The 17,847-nt window shown below is 40.6% G+C and overlaps 1 protein-coding gene, 1 non-coding gene and 1 pseudogene across 2 annotated transcripts; 2 read left to right on the top strand and 1 right to left on the bottom strand.

Annotated features, from left to right (window-relative positions):
* Positions 1–1,960: 1,960 nt before the first annotated feature.
* On the bottom strand, positions 1,961–9,087 carry LOC149844390 (sialyltransferase-like protein 1; annotated as a pseudogene).
* Positions 9,088–13,126: 4,039 nt separating this feature from the next.
* Positions 13,127–13,207, top strand: TRNAL-AAG (transfer RNA leucine (anticodon AAG)). The gene has a single exon. It is a non-coding gene; the product is annotated as a tRNA-Leu (tRNA).
* Positions 13,208–13,327: 120 nt separating this feature from the next.
* RP1 (PPDK regulatory protein) lies at positions 13,328–17,066 on the top strand. Its single transcript, XM_089997201.1, has 3 exons — positions 13,328–13,940; positions 15,033–15,660; positions 16,638–17,066. Exons 1-3 carry the CDS (start codon positions 13,416–13,418, stop codon positions 16,739–16,741), a joined length of 1,257 nt encoding a protein of 418 aa, XP_089853327.1. The 5' UTR covers positions 13,328–13,415; the 3' UTR covers positions 16,742–17,066.
* The last annotated feature ends 781 nt before the right edge of the window (positions 17,067–17,847 follow it).

Raw genomic sequence — 17,847 nt, forward strand, 5'->3', positions numbered from 1 at the left:
CATTGTCAAGTTCTTATACCTTTTCATATGTTTTTTTATCGTCTTTCGTAATCGTTGCTTAGGCTGTTTTCCTAGATGTCAAACTAATCCATCTGGTTCCTAAAGCTTCTGCTGTGAGAAGTTTTTCACTTGATTGTTGCCTTTGAAGCATTTTTGATGTGAGATGTGAATAGTAATATAGCTGTTATAGATTACATTTTTTGCAATCTTTTGATATCATCAAATGGCTTGCCAGGATGCTCCGTTTGGGAGCTAGTAGTTGGGCCAGGGGCTGTGGAATCGGGATGAAGGTGTGTCACAATCCTCTCAAAAGTGGTTGTTTGGGAGGTGTTTTACAGAAGCATACAAGGAGTTGAGGAGACAGCTTACAATTTTGCTCTTTCATATATGCACCCCAAAATAGGATGTATTTGCCAATTTGAAGAATTGGAACACCTTCATTTCTCCAAATCCCTCTCTCCAATGCCTTGCACCCAAAACAGTTCCTAAACTCTTTGCTTTAGCCGCTCTTAGTTTGATGGCTTACAATGCTTATTTTTTGAATCGGTTTGAGCTTTTAAATCTTTTCATCATCTGGAAATCTCACGTGTTTCATGCTCATTGCAAACTTGCAGTTTGTATAGTAATATGACCTGGTACATCTCAACCTTGAGGCCTCTGGTTTTCTCGATGATTTTTTTTTTTTTGGAACTGAACCGTTTATGAAAATCCGAGTTAGGAAACAGAAGAAAAAATGAAAGAAAATAAGAGGCAAAAAAATCCCGCTCTGGTTCGGTTGTTTTGGCTTGCTCCAGAGTGTTGACAGGTTAGCATTCTTTGCTGAGCGCCATTGCCAAAACAAGACCGAGCATAAGTTGAACTTGTAGACCTAGATGACCCTAGATTAGGTCTTTGCGTCATTCTCCAGCCACAAGTGAGTCTAATTTCTTAATATATTTGTAATTAGTAGCACGGATTTTCAACATAAACGTAGCAGGACTACTTGCACTTTACTCCCTCCACCACATGGGCCACTAGCACATCTAACACCATTATCATCACCAGCAACCAACATCATTACTACACTTGTCAATTAGGGATGCAAATGGTTCGGATCCAAAACAGCTATATACATGGGTGGGGATTCGGATTGGAAAGGGATTCGTAACAGTCAAAAAGTGCAAAACCTTCATCCTGGATGCGACCCATTTGCATCCCCATTGTCAATACCAACATTACCACCAGCATTAAGAATCCACTCGCCACCGCTCCCACCATACCACAAAATAACATAATTCACAACTTTGTCAAGTTTTTATAGGATTTTTTTTCTTTTGAAGGTTTAAAGCAAAAGGAAATGACATTTTTTAGCAGTTTACTAAAAAGATAGTCCCTATTGCATCTTATGATTGGAAGTGAAATCAAACTCAATAAATCTTATGCAATCCAGATAAATTATACTTAAAAAAAGGAAATTTTTGCCTGTTTGGCCACTTGAATGTGATTCAGCAACATGAAAATACAGGGTAAAAGCAGTACGTACCTTGAGAAAAAGCATTTCTACCAATACAAGAAAGCCCAACTGGCTAAAATTAGTCTACTTGTGACTGAATTATATATCACAATGAATATGAAAGAGTACAGTCCAGAAAACCGCAGGAAATTGAAAACATTACACATCATGACCGAGTGAACTACAACTTATACAGAATGTACATTTGCATCCATACCAAAGAGTTGAGATATTGAGAAGGCCCGTCTTGGAATTAACAGTCACTCCAGTTATGAACTAAGATCAAGATCAAGCAATCCATTGGATTGCATGAGTTCGATCATGTGCTGTGTTGAAGATAATTGCTCTGTGAACCCATTAACCAAAACCCAGACAGCCATCACTGGATTCTTTGCCATGCCATTCTCGCTACTTGTATATGGCCAAGCCATTAACAAAAAATGACAGCTAGAAAGTGATCCTCATCACCTATACCTTTGCTTTCCAATCATGTCTCACGCACACAAGATCATCCAATCTGTTGCCATCCATTTTATACAGGGAGACACCCTCCATTTCCGTACAGTGTTCTTGTGCTTCTCTCCTAAGTTTTTCCAATGGCATTACTTCCCACTTCATGTAATTTTAATTCTTACGAGTGTCAGTCATATCAGCTGATCCTGAAATCTTGCTGACTCCCGAGGTTGCAGTGCCCCACACCTTACAACTCCCAAATTGTCGCTACCTTCCATACTAGCGTCACTTCTCTTTAAATGCAGTGCAGCAGCATGGGCAGTTTTTATCATGTCTCTGCTAGGCACATCTGACCAATCTTGTTTCGGGCTTGCCCTCATAGGTGAATGAATTCTAATAACCTGTTCATTTCGCCCACAAAATTAATCAAACTTCACACACACACACACACACACACACACACACACACACACACACACACACACAGAGAGAGAGAGAGAGAGAGAGAGAGAGAGAGAGAGAGAGAGAGAGAGAGAGAGAGAGACGTACACCAAGGCACTCAAGAAGCTGATAGTAAGCCCTCTCTTGCAGTGGGTTGTGTCCCTTTCTTGGTGTTGAAAAAACAGCGTGTCCTACATGGTATACATATATGCATAAAAAGAATGCCAAAGATGACTAGATACCTACAAGCATATTAAAATGTATTTGCCTACCATTCTGCATAGCCAGGATCAACTGTGAAGCCATATATGTCAACAATATCACACATTGAGAGTGCTAGTTCAATTGATTTCATTCCAGTTCCTTTAGCACCTTTTCTAAGTACAATGCCTTGGAAAAGACAAATGGGATTTGGAAGTGTCTGCATAACATGCAAAAGCTATGTCACATGGGTGCGGGTGCGGGTACAGGTGCAACACGGGTGCGGTGCAATTTAAAAAATTTTGGACACGGGGACTCGGCTATATATATATATATATATTAACACATAAAGATTGTAAATTTTATAGCAACACAAAGGCACCCAAAAGGCACCAGCCTGGCAAGAACGAGGCAGGGGTGATGAGTTGTGGAGCCTGATTCAGAATTTTGCCTTTACAGGAAGGGGGTCCCCCCGGCGTGGGTCCCGCTGCGCGTTCAGCGGGCGGGGGTCCAGGGGGGGCAGCGCCCCTCAAAAGAAATTTTTTCTTGGGATTATAGACTCGATCAAAATGAGTTTGAAAATGGACCTTTATAGACTTGGTCAAAGTTGACCAAGTCTATAAAGTGGACGGACTCGGCCCAGGTGCGTTGACCAAGTCCGCACCCATGTCGGGGCGTGTCGACGCGGGTGCGTGGCCTCCCCAGCCGAGTCCGTGTGACATAGTACAAAAGTTACATTAACAGATAAAACAAATCCAGCATAGGATTTCCTTTTCTAATCTCTTCTTTAAGGCGGATAGAGTTTATATTGTGTACATGGTAAGGATGTAAGACTTTTACATGACCAATTGACTATATATACATGATGAGTTAAAAGCCTAAAAAAAATTATTAATGGCCATGCATGAGGAAAACCATCCACCAATACAGTATAAGTTGATAGACTGCTTCTTTTCCTAAGATCTATGTGCATCATACCTTTATCATTGTGTTAAAGTCTCTGTGAGTCAAACTTTTGATTATTAGCACCTCATCAGCTGCAAAATCAAATGTTATGCACATAAGTCCAATCTGGACTGAGAATATGCACATGATTTTTAAAAGCAATAAATCACATATCACATGCTGAAATAGTCATTGTGGAGTACAACATAACCCATGAGCCATCAAACATGAGACGAATATTTGATTAGAATTTTAAAGGAAAATGTTTTTAAGGAATGATAAAGTTAATAAACTGAGAAACCAAAAAGAAAAGTGTCCAATCAAAGAATGAGAATACAGTTAAACTAGTCAAGAGAATAGAAAAAGGGGCAAAAACATGAGGGAAATACAGAACCAGTCCCCTTTCATCAAGCTGGAAATGTTTATCAACAAGAACAGTATAAAATACAAGTCAGGACATGAACACAAAACTGAACCTTAATAAGTCAGGCTTTTACCTTTAAATTGAGGACCCTCTCTGCAAACAATAACAATCGTATGTCTTAAGCCGGAAAAAGGGCTCTCAGCCCATTCAAAATGGGGCTTTACAAGAATATCATAGATGAGCTATGTCACAGGGATATGCCTTTTTGGCACACTGTACCCATGCCAAACAGATACGGTTCTGATACGAACAGGATACAGTCAAACCATATCCAGCACGATTTGACCCTATCCAACACATTTATGTCTCAACCAAAGAATATTATTTTACTAAGCCTTTCATAAACCCCTACCCTATTTTGTTTATAACCATATTTGACTCATTTGACCATCTTTTTTAGGCCAAACAGTTAATCAAACACTATAGAATTAAAACTAAAAAAATTATCTCCAGTGTGGATAAAGTTTGCACCTCCGACCAGACCACTTAAATCCAGTCTGCCACTATGACCAACAACATAAACATCATTCCCCAGCCCCCACCACCACACACACACACACACACACACACACACACACACATATATATATATATATATATATATATATATATATATATATATATATATATATATATATATATATATATATATATATCCATATCCCTGAATCCTGTATTACGGAAATTGCCGTTCCTACAATCCAAACCTGTGTTGTATCCTGTTTCCGCATCCTTATCCATGTGATAATAGGATATGAGCAATGAGATGGACACACACATATGTGTGTCATACGTTCTTAAAGGCATTATCACATGCAAGCATTTCAACTAACAAGAAGTCAATAAAAAAGAAGTGCATCAAAAAAAGAATATTCTCAACTATAACATAATACAATTAATAAGATTATGGTTCTCACTTCAAGCAAGACTGATAGCATATAATTCAAACAAGCTTACCAGATCCATTGACAACAGCAATCACGTTGCAGGCAACACCCCTTGCTACTAGGCCGAAGTCCCTCTTCAACCCAACATACTTTGCATATTTCTACAATCATATAAATGCAGAACAAGCATGGTCAAAGTACTGTAGTATGAAATTAAGCAAAGGCACAATTTCTGTTAGAATAGAAAAAGCACTATACAGCTCATATTTTCAATGTGATTGCTGGTAATAGCAGTGTATTAAAATTTATAGACATGAATCTTGTCAAAATTCAATATTGACCTAAGGAACCAAAAGCAGACAAGAAACAAAAGGCAAATAGTAATCTATATAGCAAGCCTTGCAGGCTTGCAGCATCACTTCATGTTCAATATAGAGTGCAATAACTAAGTGCTAATATGCAATCATGCACCGCCAAACACAAAGAAAACAAGGAAAAAGGAAAGAAAAGGAAAAATAACAAAGCAAAGTCACCAATGACATATGGGACCACAGTCGATTATTTGTCAGTTGTGACCAATAAGTAGTTTAGCACTTGCTTTGGTCTTCAACGCTGGGCAAAATTTTGGAAATTAAGGGTAAATAAAAATTCTTTATCAGAATTGATACATTGTCTTTAGACAGTATGGGCAGGTTTGGAAGCAAGAAAACTTCTCATAGAAAAGAAAATGTTGTCTATGAGAAGTTTTGATATGATAATCTTTCAAAATGAAATTTTTTCACTTGTTTGTGTGCAGGAGAAAAATAAAATGAAAAATGAGAGAGAGGAGGAGGGTGGTGGTGGTGGTGAAGCAGCTTCTCCACCATGGCTGCCACCCACCGGCTGAGCCATGGAGAAGGCTCCGTGGTGGCAGTGGCGGCCCTGGTGAAAACAGTCTGAAAAGGGGTGGCACCATTGGTGGCGGCAGAGCCGTACCTGTGTTTTATGGGGCCTGAGGCGGAGGGAAAAAATGGGCCCCCTATTAATAGTAGGAGTTCGGGGGCAGCGCCTCCGAATTTTTTTTAAAGAATCAAAATAACAATAAAATTTGCATTCACATTAAACAAATATAATATTCCAAATATTTATATTATATTAAATAAAAATGTATAAAATATTTATATAAACTACCTAAACAATACTCACTGGCCTTAAAAATGGGCCCCTAAATTTTTTTGGGGCCTAGGGGCCCTGAGGCCCAAGCCTCATTGGCCTCTTTACAGGTCCGGCTCTGGGTGGCGGAAAGGGTGCTGGTGGTGCCAGGTACCTTTCCAAAATCGGAAGCCTTGTGGGTGGGTGGGAGGAAGATGAAGATAAGAGAGAGAGCCCCAAATGGTGGTGGTGAGAAGGTGGGTGGTGGTGATGGTGAGATGGTGGAAGGGAGGGCCTCAAATAAAGGAGGAGAGGAAGAGGGTTCGGTTGAACCCTCCACAAAGAAGGTGAGATGGATGGTGGTGATGGTGGGTAGTGGTGTCGTGATGGTGAGATGGTGGAAGGGAGAGAGAGAGAGAGAGAGAGAGGGGTGGGGGGACAAAAATTTTCTAGAAACATTCCTCCCCCCTCCCATTGTGGAATGTTTCCTATCAAAATATGTACTTTTTAGAAAAACACTCTTAGAGAGAAACGTTTGGAAGTGTCGGAAAATCCATATGGATTTTCTATTTTGTATCATTTTTCCTACATCTTTCCCACTTCCAAATGTGCCTTATAAGATAATAACAAACAATAATGAAATTATATTTTTATTCCTTTGGATTTCCCAGTAACGTAGTCATCAACTATGGCCATGTGATTAAAGGAGAGGATGGAGGTTTTGGCACCTAGACACCACCTAGTGCTTTTAACTCTAAATAAAACTAAATTGCAACAACCACATTATAGAAAATAATACTTCACCAACTGCAATAGTTTCAGAGTCGCATGGATAGCCACCAATCGAGCAATGCTCTGAGTTACTTCAGTAAATATTATCCATCAAAACCCAAAAAAGAAAAAAAAGAAAGAACAAAGGTCAATTATGTATACCTCATTAACTGGTGCTTCATTATCTAGAATAACAGCATCATGTGCATCAATCTCTTGTCCAAACTGTCTTTAGAAGGTCTCCTGAGTTTCCAACAACTGCACAGGTCCTAAATTGGCATGGATAGAAAGGTGGTTTGGATGGAAGAACCAATTCAAGGTGCTCCTCACAAAGCGTACGGTTGTAGCATTTATCAGCCCCTCTACAGTCAACATAATCAAACAAGTTAATTCTGGAATCTCCATGAGACTACAAAATTTGATCTTAGGAAGTTAAGGAAAACCAGTAAAGGTGTTTAGCAACATACAATTGTGCAATCCTTTTTGCTGCATACTCTAGCCAACCATCAGGCCGTGCATCTAGATATTCCCTTGTCAAGATTGTAGTCATGTTCCGGTACTGCAATTCTTGAATGTTAGGATACAACTCCAACAGAAACAATATTGACACCCATCTAAAAGAATGGCATTACCTGTTCCCATAACAGAATAGCTTCACAAACATCATATGGATACTCAAGGGGTTCATATTTTTGAATTGTTCATTGTACTGCCAGATAGAGTATGTGAAAAGTCAGACAACATATGTCCCAACTGATGTACCAAAAAAGAAAAAGCTACAAAATTCCAGGAGCTTACCCAGCTACTGTTTGTCCCTTCAGGAAATTTAAGGATCAGCTTGCAGTGATCAACAATATCTGCAGTAAGGACAAGGCCTTTGTATGCCTAGATGTTATCTAATAGTTAGAATATGGCCAGACATATAGAATTAGAAGTTTCATACACCTCAAGAACTTAAGATGATCGATCTTATTGTGCAACATCAGTTTCTACATCCGTTATTTTGTAGAGAACCAACTCGTACCAAGTCAATTAAGCAGTGAATTGAACTTCACTGCTCTTATAGGAAATCTTATAATGATTAAACTGCAACTTGAAAATGAATAAATTCAACTCAGCCTACGCACTAGCACATGCTACTGAGTTTCTATTGGCATTGCTGGAAGATCCCCTTAATTTCTCAGCATTCTTACAAATTTATTTATCAAAGATAATTGGGAGATGAAACTTGCACCAAAACCACACAGACCCAACAAGATAGAACCAATTGCATAAGGATTCAAATCAAGGTCTGGGCAGCTCATTGGCATCTCGTACCCAATTTTCAACTCTGAAAGTTACTGTGAAGAAACAGATGTAAAAGAGATCAAATTCTGTATAAGAATCGTACTGAACATCCCACAAACTAGAGGCCACTCAAATCATTGCTTGGGTTGTACCATAGAGACCGATTCGAATCATTGCTTGGGCAACTCCTTTGAAAATTCTTAGCTAATTCCCGTCTCCATTAACAAACAGATGCATTAAAAGATATTATAAAATCACATGGACTAGACACACTGCTCAAGAACCCAGACCAAAACGTGGCAAAATCAATGAGTAAACCCACTCCAATTTTCAGCTCTCCGAATCACTGGAACTGCCAAATGTAGAAAAAGGGTTGAACTTTATAAATCAATGCATAAATGCCCACCGTATAAGCGCCCAATCAAAGCTCCTGTGACGACTTCATCAAGGAACTAAACCCACTTTCCAACTCCCCAAATCACTAAGAACAAAAAAAAAATCCAGCAAAAGAAGAAAGACCCAAGTCTCTATTTGAGCTCAAATCCATAAAGACAAAAAATTCATCCCTGATTACCAACAAATCACGCACGGTAAGATTCAAAAGAAGGAAAAGAGAATAAAAAGATAAAAAGATGAGGAATAAAAATGTTAAGAGAACAATAGGAATGGATCTATGCAATAGAAGGAAGGTCATATTGAAAGATGTATAATTTCTCGGCCAAATCTACACAAAGAAAAAGTAAAAGCGAAATGGGTGTGAATCAAATCGAGTAAAGAAAGCACTGACCACGCATTGCTGAAGTTGGCTTTGGAATTGATACAGCCTCAGAACGCTCCTCTCTCTCAGCTCGTTTCTCCTCGATCCTACAAGGGCAGCCAGGAAACAGGATCAGATAATGAGGAGTAAGAAAGGAAGATGGAGAAAGGAATGGGAGGAAAAGAAGGGGATTGGTTTTATGAGTGAATGAGAATTGAATGGAGAAGAGCAAGACGGAGAAAGAGAGAACGATGAAGAGGAGGAGGAGGACGGTGGGGCGTCGGTGGAGAGGCTTCATGGTGGTTGCAGAATCCGTTGAGAGAGAGAGACGTAGAAAGAAAAGCCGAGTCTTCCGATCCGTTTCGTCAAATCGTTAACCTGGAAAGATCAGTGAACACTGGCGCTGTGTGAGTGTTTAACTCGGTTTGCGAACGGATCGAATTCGTGTCGTGTCTGGGACGACACAATCGGATTAGCCTAGTCAGGTTAAGCGATGGATTTGAAATTAAGTGCGGCAGAGCCCGGAGATGCCCAGCCCGTTTACCAACGGGCCGAGTTTTAGCTCGGATTTGAAGAGAAGTCTATTGGCCCAATGGATCAATGTGAATCGAGCCGGGTTTAGCTAGACCCAGACCAATCCATTTGTAAATAGTAATAATTAACAAGTTCTCAACTTCCTGTGCACCCAATTAATTGTCTTTCTAGTTTTCATAAAATAATTAGGTAAATAGTAATAATTATCAAGTTACCATGTAATAATTAATTTTTATATTATTAAAAAATTAATAACTCTGGCCCATCGAACTGGCCCGATAGCCCGTGGGCTAACTCAGCCCGACCCACGTATATAGCAAGTCGGGTTTTGGCCCTGTACCTAACCAGCCTGGGCCTAAAACCTTAGCCCAAACTTGGCTCATGGCAGACCGATCTCGGCTTGACCCATCAGGCAGCTTGGCCGGTTGCCCACCCCTACAGATGAAGGACTTTACTGAACTGGGATCCAGCTAGTTATGTATCTGGCTAAACAGATTCAAAATCGGATTTGGATTCGGATGGTAAAAAGCTCATACCAGATCCGCTTTTTTACATTTAAACGGATTCAGAAATTGGTCAGATTCGGTAACCACAAATCAAAACCATCTTTGCATCCTATTATATTTGGATATGGTTTTGGCTTACCAAATGCAACTAAACATAATCAAATTTGGTGGGATAAAATTAGATTAATTGACATCCCTATAAGTATCTTATTTGATTTACAGGCAAGCTGAGCACTCTAGTCAGATCCAGAGTCAGAATTGGTGTCTAATTTGAGTTCACGCCATGAAAACATAAAACCATACCTAACCAGTTTATCTAGACAGATCCAAAACTCTTTTGTTGAACCCAACTAAACAGATTCAGGTAAGTCAAGTTTCAGTTCAGGCATCTGAACAAATCCTAATCCGTTTAGTCAGATTCGGTAGCCAAAGTTGGATCCTACTAATAATTGGATTCGGACTTGGAATAGAGTTTTGCACCAGAAGCTGAGGTCAAGTCCTAATAAAATCTGAATCCAACTATGATCCGAATCCAAATACATATAAATGTCGGACTTTAAAAGGTATCCAAGTTTGGTTTTCATTGATGCCCATCCTACTTTAGATCCGATTAGTTTGGACTGGGTAACGCCTAGATTCAACAGTCCAACCGGTTTACATCCCTAGTTGGATCTAGGTTGGGATTTTGGATGTGTGTGTATTTGTATTTCACAAATTTCTCCAAACAACCAAATGAATTCCGACCTAAATCATATTCGTATTTGGTCAAGTGCTGATAAAAATTTGAAGTTGGGGAGAATAACTAACTCGGATTTGTGAAATCCTTCACCTGACAAGAAGGTAAAGCCTAGACCAGTTTCTCGATCTCCATAGCTCGAAACGCATTGTCCCGGATTCAGATATGTAAATAAAATATAAATATGTATAAGTACCAATTAAATGATTAAATGAAGTAAATGAGTTCGTTTAACTTTTACGCTCATTTTTCGTCCACCAACACCTCCGCGTCATTACGGTGGTTTTTCAATGAACGAACTTGTTCTGCGATGCCAACACTTCAATATCTAATTTCCTAGATCTTTTGATCCTAGGAGCTAGCTTTATTTATAAGTTTTTTGAATGGGATATGGGTTATCAAATTTCTTGGATTCAGATCCAGTTTAAATAGATCCAAGTTTATCCCAAATGAAGATAAGACTCATCCAAAAAAAATTTCTCGAATGAAGGCGCATCAAAGAGGAGACCTCTCACCCTAAAAAATGTGCCTGGCCATAAGGAAGATATATGGATAAGTCATATAGCTTATCCAAACATTTGGTGCACGAAGCCATCTTATAATGGATGGCGCTCAGTTCTCAGTTGTCTCATAATGCACGGTGAGTCATCCTCTAGATGGACGACAAAATCTTCCTTGTTGTCTAAGCTTTGTCACTTGTTTGAAGGATGTCGGGATCATAAAAATTTTGGTATCTACATCAAGTTTGAATATGTTGCTCAATGAACATTGATTGAAGTTGAGTTACAAGTAGGATCGAGTTGCCCTTAGATCGGCTCAATTAAACATGGCTTTTGAGAAAAAAGAGCCAACAAGATTGTCAAAATCCAATCATAGCTATGATTAAGATAATAACCCTGTAGATAATTTGGTTTGCTTCAAATTTTCTCATTAAGTTGCTCATTTGTTGATTCCAAAAGATAACAATATTCATTAACAAATTTTCATACCTGAATAAAACATTTATACTAATTCTTCCTACTGGTGAGAGACAGATCAGTAGGGTAGGGTGTGCTGCAAAGAAGCTTATTGGAGGATCTCATGTAAATGACTGAATGGCCATCTAGAACAGAACAAGTGCAGGCAAAATCCTTCAAAATCGATCCTTCCACTTAGCCTTCTTTCCCCACAAAAGGATCCTACCCTTGACATATGATGCAAGCGGATCTATGTTGATCCAAGCCATCCAATTGATGCATGTGGATGGCTAGGATTAGTCCAAATTCATATGAGAGTGTGGACTAACCATAGCTGTTGGTTGGAACGACTCTGATTGAATTTAGGATGGGTCTCACTGTATGTCAGATGCAAAGCTCTCTCTCTCTCTCTCTCTCTCTCTCTCTCTCTCTCCACATAAACAAAAAAAATAAATAAAATTTTAACTCATACGAGAGCAGTTACTGACCTATTATGACGTTGTATCCAATCCCCATCTCACTTGGCATCAAGTACATGAACTTATTTGCTTAATGGAAGGTGCATTAGAACCAATGAACAAAGCCCTGACGCAATGCTTTTCCAATTTGAGAGAAATGATGACTCCAACCTCTTGTTCTGTTGGTTTGGTAGTGGCTACCAAGACGATTTCTTTATGCTCATCAAACAACCTCGAGATGCTAATCCACCGAAAACAATACGCAAAATGCCAAAAGACTCCCTGTGCGTTATGGTCAATAAGGGTGGTGCCAGCCCCTGCCTGAGTAGTGCCCAATAAAGGCCTGACTTGAACCCAGGCCCAATATAAGCCCGGTCTGATCTTTTTATCAGTTTCAGGTTGAACCCATTCATTTTGTATTTAGGCAGGGCCAGGTTAAAGGCTTGATTCGCAGTAGGGCCGGATCTGTAATCTGGAGCCCAGACGCAACTCGTATTGGCTGGGAAACCTAATTTCCCATATAGGCCGATGTCCAAATTCTAATGCTCAAGCATGTTTCAGTGAATTCTCAAAGTGCACTGCTTCCTGGTTTTGAATTCCGTGATTGAAGAGTATGGAATAGAGATGCAAACGGACGGGATCTAGTGTAGAACTTTTATGAATTTTGGCTGTTCTGACCTGATCCAGAACCGCTTTTCTTATGTATTTAACTGATCTAGATCCGATTTGTTTGCATCCCTAGTATGGAACTCGAAATCTGGACACAGACCCAAACCTCCTTTTTTTTCTCATCTTCCTCCTTCAACGAGTTAAATTCAAGCTGAATGACGGATGAAATTCCAAATATTGCCTAACAATCTTAGTAGCTCTACTGGGTGCAAATTTCATGACATGGGTGTCACCCCCTTGCACTTAAGCTGAAACTCTTTGGGGGCAACTGATAAGTACAAGAAGTTTTATTCGCTGCTGCCGGACAACAACCATAAGTAGGTTAGGTAGAGCCAGCTAGGTCCTGATCGAGTGAGCGGTTTCTTTCAAAAACAAAAAAATAATCTCTCCCTATACAGCCAGCCAAAGTTATGGGAGGTGTAAGCTCCTGCAATAGATATTTTTATAATATATTATATTATACAAGTTTTTTATAAGTGTTGAGATGGCCGAGTTGGTCTAAGGCGCCAGATTAAGGTTCTGGTCCGAAAGGGCGTGGGTTCAAATCCCACTCTCAACACTCAAATTTTATCCTTTTTATGCTTCCTCCTCTCATTTTTTATTTCGTTTTTCGAAAATTTTCAATCCACCTGTTTTTCTTGTCTGATGTATGTCTCCTCCTCACCCCTCCCCTCCCCTCCCCTCTCCCTCCTGAAAACGAAAGAAAAAAAAATCCCCCAAAATCTTTTCCGATTCCCCACCATCGTTTCTCTTCCTCGCCATCCGCCATGAATTTGGGGCTCACGGTGGCCATGACCTTCCCTTCTGCAAGGACTCCACCGCCCTTCTCCCTCACCTACCCTAAACCCAAGCTCCAACTCCGACTCCGACCCCTCTCCTGCCTTCCCCAGGCCGACTACCCCAAGCCCTCCGACGCCGATCCGGAACCCCGCGATTGGAAATCCAGGGTGAGCCCACAGCTGAGCCGGTGGTCTCGAGCCCGGGCGATCCGTTCCGGCCGGAGGATCGAACGGCAGACCAAGCGGAATCAGTCAAAAACCCTCCGCTCCGAGCCCCCCGCTGCGGCCTCGGCCTCGGCCACGGCCACGCCGGAGGCGCTGGCATCGCTCCTCCTCCTGAGCGACGAGGAAGAGGAGGAAGGGGTGGAGGAGACTGGAGAGGGGAAGTCGATCTACATGATCTCCGACGGCACGGGGTGGACGGCTGAGCACACCGTCAATGCGGCCCTCGGCCAATTCGATCACTGCCTCGTCGACCGAGGCTGCGCCGTCCAAACCCACCTCTTCTCCGGGGTAATCCTCCTCCTTTCTTCTCTGCTTTTTCCATTTTTTTTTCTTGACAAATATTCTCCTCCCGTCTTTATTTGGATTGTGGATTTGGGTCCGGTCCATGAACCGGTTTGGCTGTGCCGTGATCGAAGCCGATGTCACACATCTAACCAATGACCGATATATATGGAAAATGAAAACCTACGATACCTACAAAATACAAAACCTACTAAATAAAACACGAGAGTGATTTTTTTGATATTTTTTCCGAAATTCTGACCCACGTGTTCAGCATATAAAAATCGACACTTGGATTGCATGAAAAAATCGGTATTTGGATAATTTAGAATTTATTAAAACATCTGTACTGTCGGAATTTTGAAAAAACACCAGAAATTTTTGAAAATTCAATAGCATTTTTCATTTAGTAGGTTTTGTATTTTATAGGTTTCCATTTCTCTATATATAATCATGATAAAATCTTGTTATTTTTTCAAAAATTGTCTCCGATATTTGTGACAATGATCCATGAGGATTGCTGTGAGTCTAGCAAAAGTCCAAATCAGGTGCTGGGCTCAGTCGTGGTCTTGCCTTTTAAGTCTAGTTCCTGGATTGGTTTTGTACTGGCTAAATAGGTTGGGTGTGCTAAGCTGGGAGTTTTATCCAGTCTATTTGGTGATCGTAATAGTCTTGAGTCAGAGTTAGGGCTGGGAAACCGGAACAGGTAACTCACTCAGCTCGGCTGGACTCGTAGAAGCTCATTAGGTAGTAAAAAATATTTTTACATGTATTTTTTTTGTAATCCTACCCTAATGGGCAAGTATTTTGGCAACACCACTTCTCTCAAACAGCAGAGAGCATGAGAGCACTTGGGGAAACCGCATCACGTCTCCAATTCAAGGCTACCAAACAGAGCCTTAGTTAATTTGGCGATATCAACATATTAAAATTTGGTTCTGCTTAAACTAAACATGATTGTTTTTTTTTTCTCCTTACATTTTTAGAACTTCTTTATCTTTTTTAAATAGTTAAGAAAATCTAGGTTACATTGTTTGCTTATCTCAATTATTTGTTTACAAAAACATAAAGAGATGACACAGACGAGCCTGGACTCAGGTTGAGGATGAGGAACGCCTGCTGGAGATCGTAAAGCAAGCTGCAATGGAAGGCGCACTCGTCCTGTACACCCTAGCCGACCCCAACATGGCTGAGTCCGCCAACCAGGCTTGCAAGGTCTGGGGTGTCCCATCGACCAACATACTGGGACCCACAACCGAGGCCATCGCGGCCCACCTCGGCGTGAACCCGTCAGGGGTCCCACGAGGCAAGGCCCCACTCACGAAGGAGTACTTCCGCCGGATCGAGGCCATCGAGTTCACCATAAAGCAGGACGACGGTGCCCAGCCACAGAACCTACGCCGGGCTGACATTGTCCTTGTTGGGGTTTCCCGGACCGGGAAGACCCCGCTATCCATCTACCTGGCGCAGAAGGGCTACAAAGTCGCGAATGTGCCAGTAGTCATGGGCATCGACCTGCCAAAGTACCTCTTTGAGGTGGACCAGAACAAGATCTTCGGGTTGACGATCAACCCGGTTGTCCTTCAGACGATCCGCAAGGCGAGGGCGAAGACTCTCGGGCTCGGTTCCGGGAACCGGAGCAATTACTCAGAGATGGACCATGTTAGGGAGGAGCTGGAGTTCTGCGGGGGCCTTTTTGCGCAGAACCCACGGTGGCCAGTGATCGGTCTGTTCCTGACTAAAACACCCTTGGTCTTTCGCAAATAGTTTCATGTTGGCATTTCGGTGAAATAGTAGGGGCAGTTCAGGCATGGTTTCCTTTACCCTAATTGACCTTACCAGCGCCTCAAATGCCTGCTAATGGGTGCAGCCAAGTAAAAGCACCATTAGAGACACTTGAAAGCTGACGGCTGAAATCTATGAGGGGACCCATATCGCATCATGCAGGGATGGCCCACAAGAATTACTTATGGACCATCATAAGGCTTTTCTAGTGGGATGACAGGCACCCAAATCCAATTCTTGTGCATGTGGAATGTCTCAGAGATTCTTAGATTTTTTTGGAGTTTCAAATGTTAAGAGTAGCACATTTGAAAATCCATGAAATTCTGATATTTCCACGCCTTCCAAACATGGGCTGTGACCTGGGCAAGGTAAGAGCGAGTCTGTGGAGGGTGTTTGGTTGCCTACTTTTCTGAAAAGGTGGATTAGCTGGGATATTCCAAAGCCGGATCCCCTGATCTCCTATGTGTGCTCAGCCAATCACATGATAGCATTTATGTGGTCCCCCACTCAAAATGCTGCCACATACTAGATGAGTTAAGAGATCGGGGGATCCTGGTTTGGAATATCCCAGTTCACTCCATAATATGCCTTATTCTATGATGCCTTTCTGAAATCTGAGATTATCCAGATACCAAACAGCCCCTGACAATGTGCTTGCTTTGAGTTTAGATGGGTTATCATGAAAAGATGATGGGTTTTTTCATGGCCCCACTGGAAACAAGACAATCTTAGATATTGTGGAGCATGAAATATCCAGATTTTTGCAAGATGATCCGTGTGTCCAGCTCTAAGCAAAACAAACCCCCTTGTACCATCATAAAAACAACACTGTTTGGTTCAAAATTTGGACTTTGTAACACGAAGCATAAACTTGCAAACTGTGATTTTTTTTGGTTGTGGGGGATTGTGTGGATGCAGAGGTGACAGGTAAAGCAATAGAGGAAACAGCAGCTGTGGTGGTAAGGATCTATCATGACCGGAAGCAGAAGTTTTGGATACCAAGGATCTCAAAGCGTTACTAGTCATCTCAGAGATGTTCAACTTGGTCAATTTGGTTCAAATTTTAAGCTATGCCTGAATGTAATGAGGCACTAACGAAACAAGCAAAATTGGAAAAAAAAAAAAGGAGTCTGTGTATATTACGTTGCCGAAGATCATGTCTGTATACAGAGAAGAACTAAATAAGTTTCTGGTTTCATGAACTCTTTGCTAACTTCAATGTTTTGATCTTGTAGCCTCCATTGTTTGATGTATATGTACATTATTACATGTTAAACCATGAGAAAGCGAGAACATAAGACCCTTTCGTTGATTGAGAAACAGGGGCAGATATTCTTTTTCATGAAACTTGGGTGTATATCATGTATTTGGAGTCTTTAATTCATACTTTTCAATATTCATGTTATTTTTTTCTTTGCAGGACGGGAAAAAAATTAATCGAAAAATGATCGTACATAAAAAATGACATGTTTACATTTTTCTCGAAAATCCGCCCGATGTTTAAAATTGTAACTTTTCAGCTGTAAAAAGAACTTTTCACCATTCACACGCTATTTCCCTTCAGATATGTGAATTTCTCTTTCAAATATCCAAAATACATACATTTTCTTTAATGCATTTGCAAATTTTCTCTCAAAATATAAAGATATGCGACCCAAATATGGGATTTTCCACTCAAAATATGTAAATGTTATATTGTATTTTGTGATTTCCCCCCCTCAAATATGCATTTTTGAAGCATAGTAGTGTTTTTGAAGTGTCATTAAAGGCCTATCGTGTTTTTGAAGTGTTGCTAAAAGCTTTAGTGGTGTTTTTGAAATGTTGCTAAAGGCCCATAGCACTTTTGAAGTGTCAGTTTTTTTCAACAAACTAGAGATTACTAAAAATTGCATAAGGGCACAGTCAAGAGGGTGTTTGCAAGTGTGTGAGAATACTCACGGGCGAAGGTTAGGATATTCGCAAATGTGGAATCATGCAATAGGACATTCTCAAATGTGTTGGAGAAAATTTGTATATTTGAGAGGAAATTTGCATATTTTAGATATTTGAGAGGGAAGTTCGAATATAGAGAAAAATGGCATGTGTGATGGGTGAAAAGGTTTATTTACAATTGAAAAGTTACGGTTTT

Source organism: Nuphar pumila, chromosome 2 (assembly GCF_984573655.1).
Source record: "Nuphar pumila chromosome 2, dmNupPumi1.hap1.1, whole genome shotgun sequence".
Classification (NCBI taxonomy): Eukaryota; Viridiplantae; Streptophyta; class Magnoliopsida; order Nymphaeales; family Nymphaeaceae; genus Nuphar; species Nuphar pumila.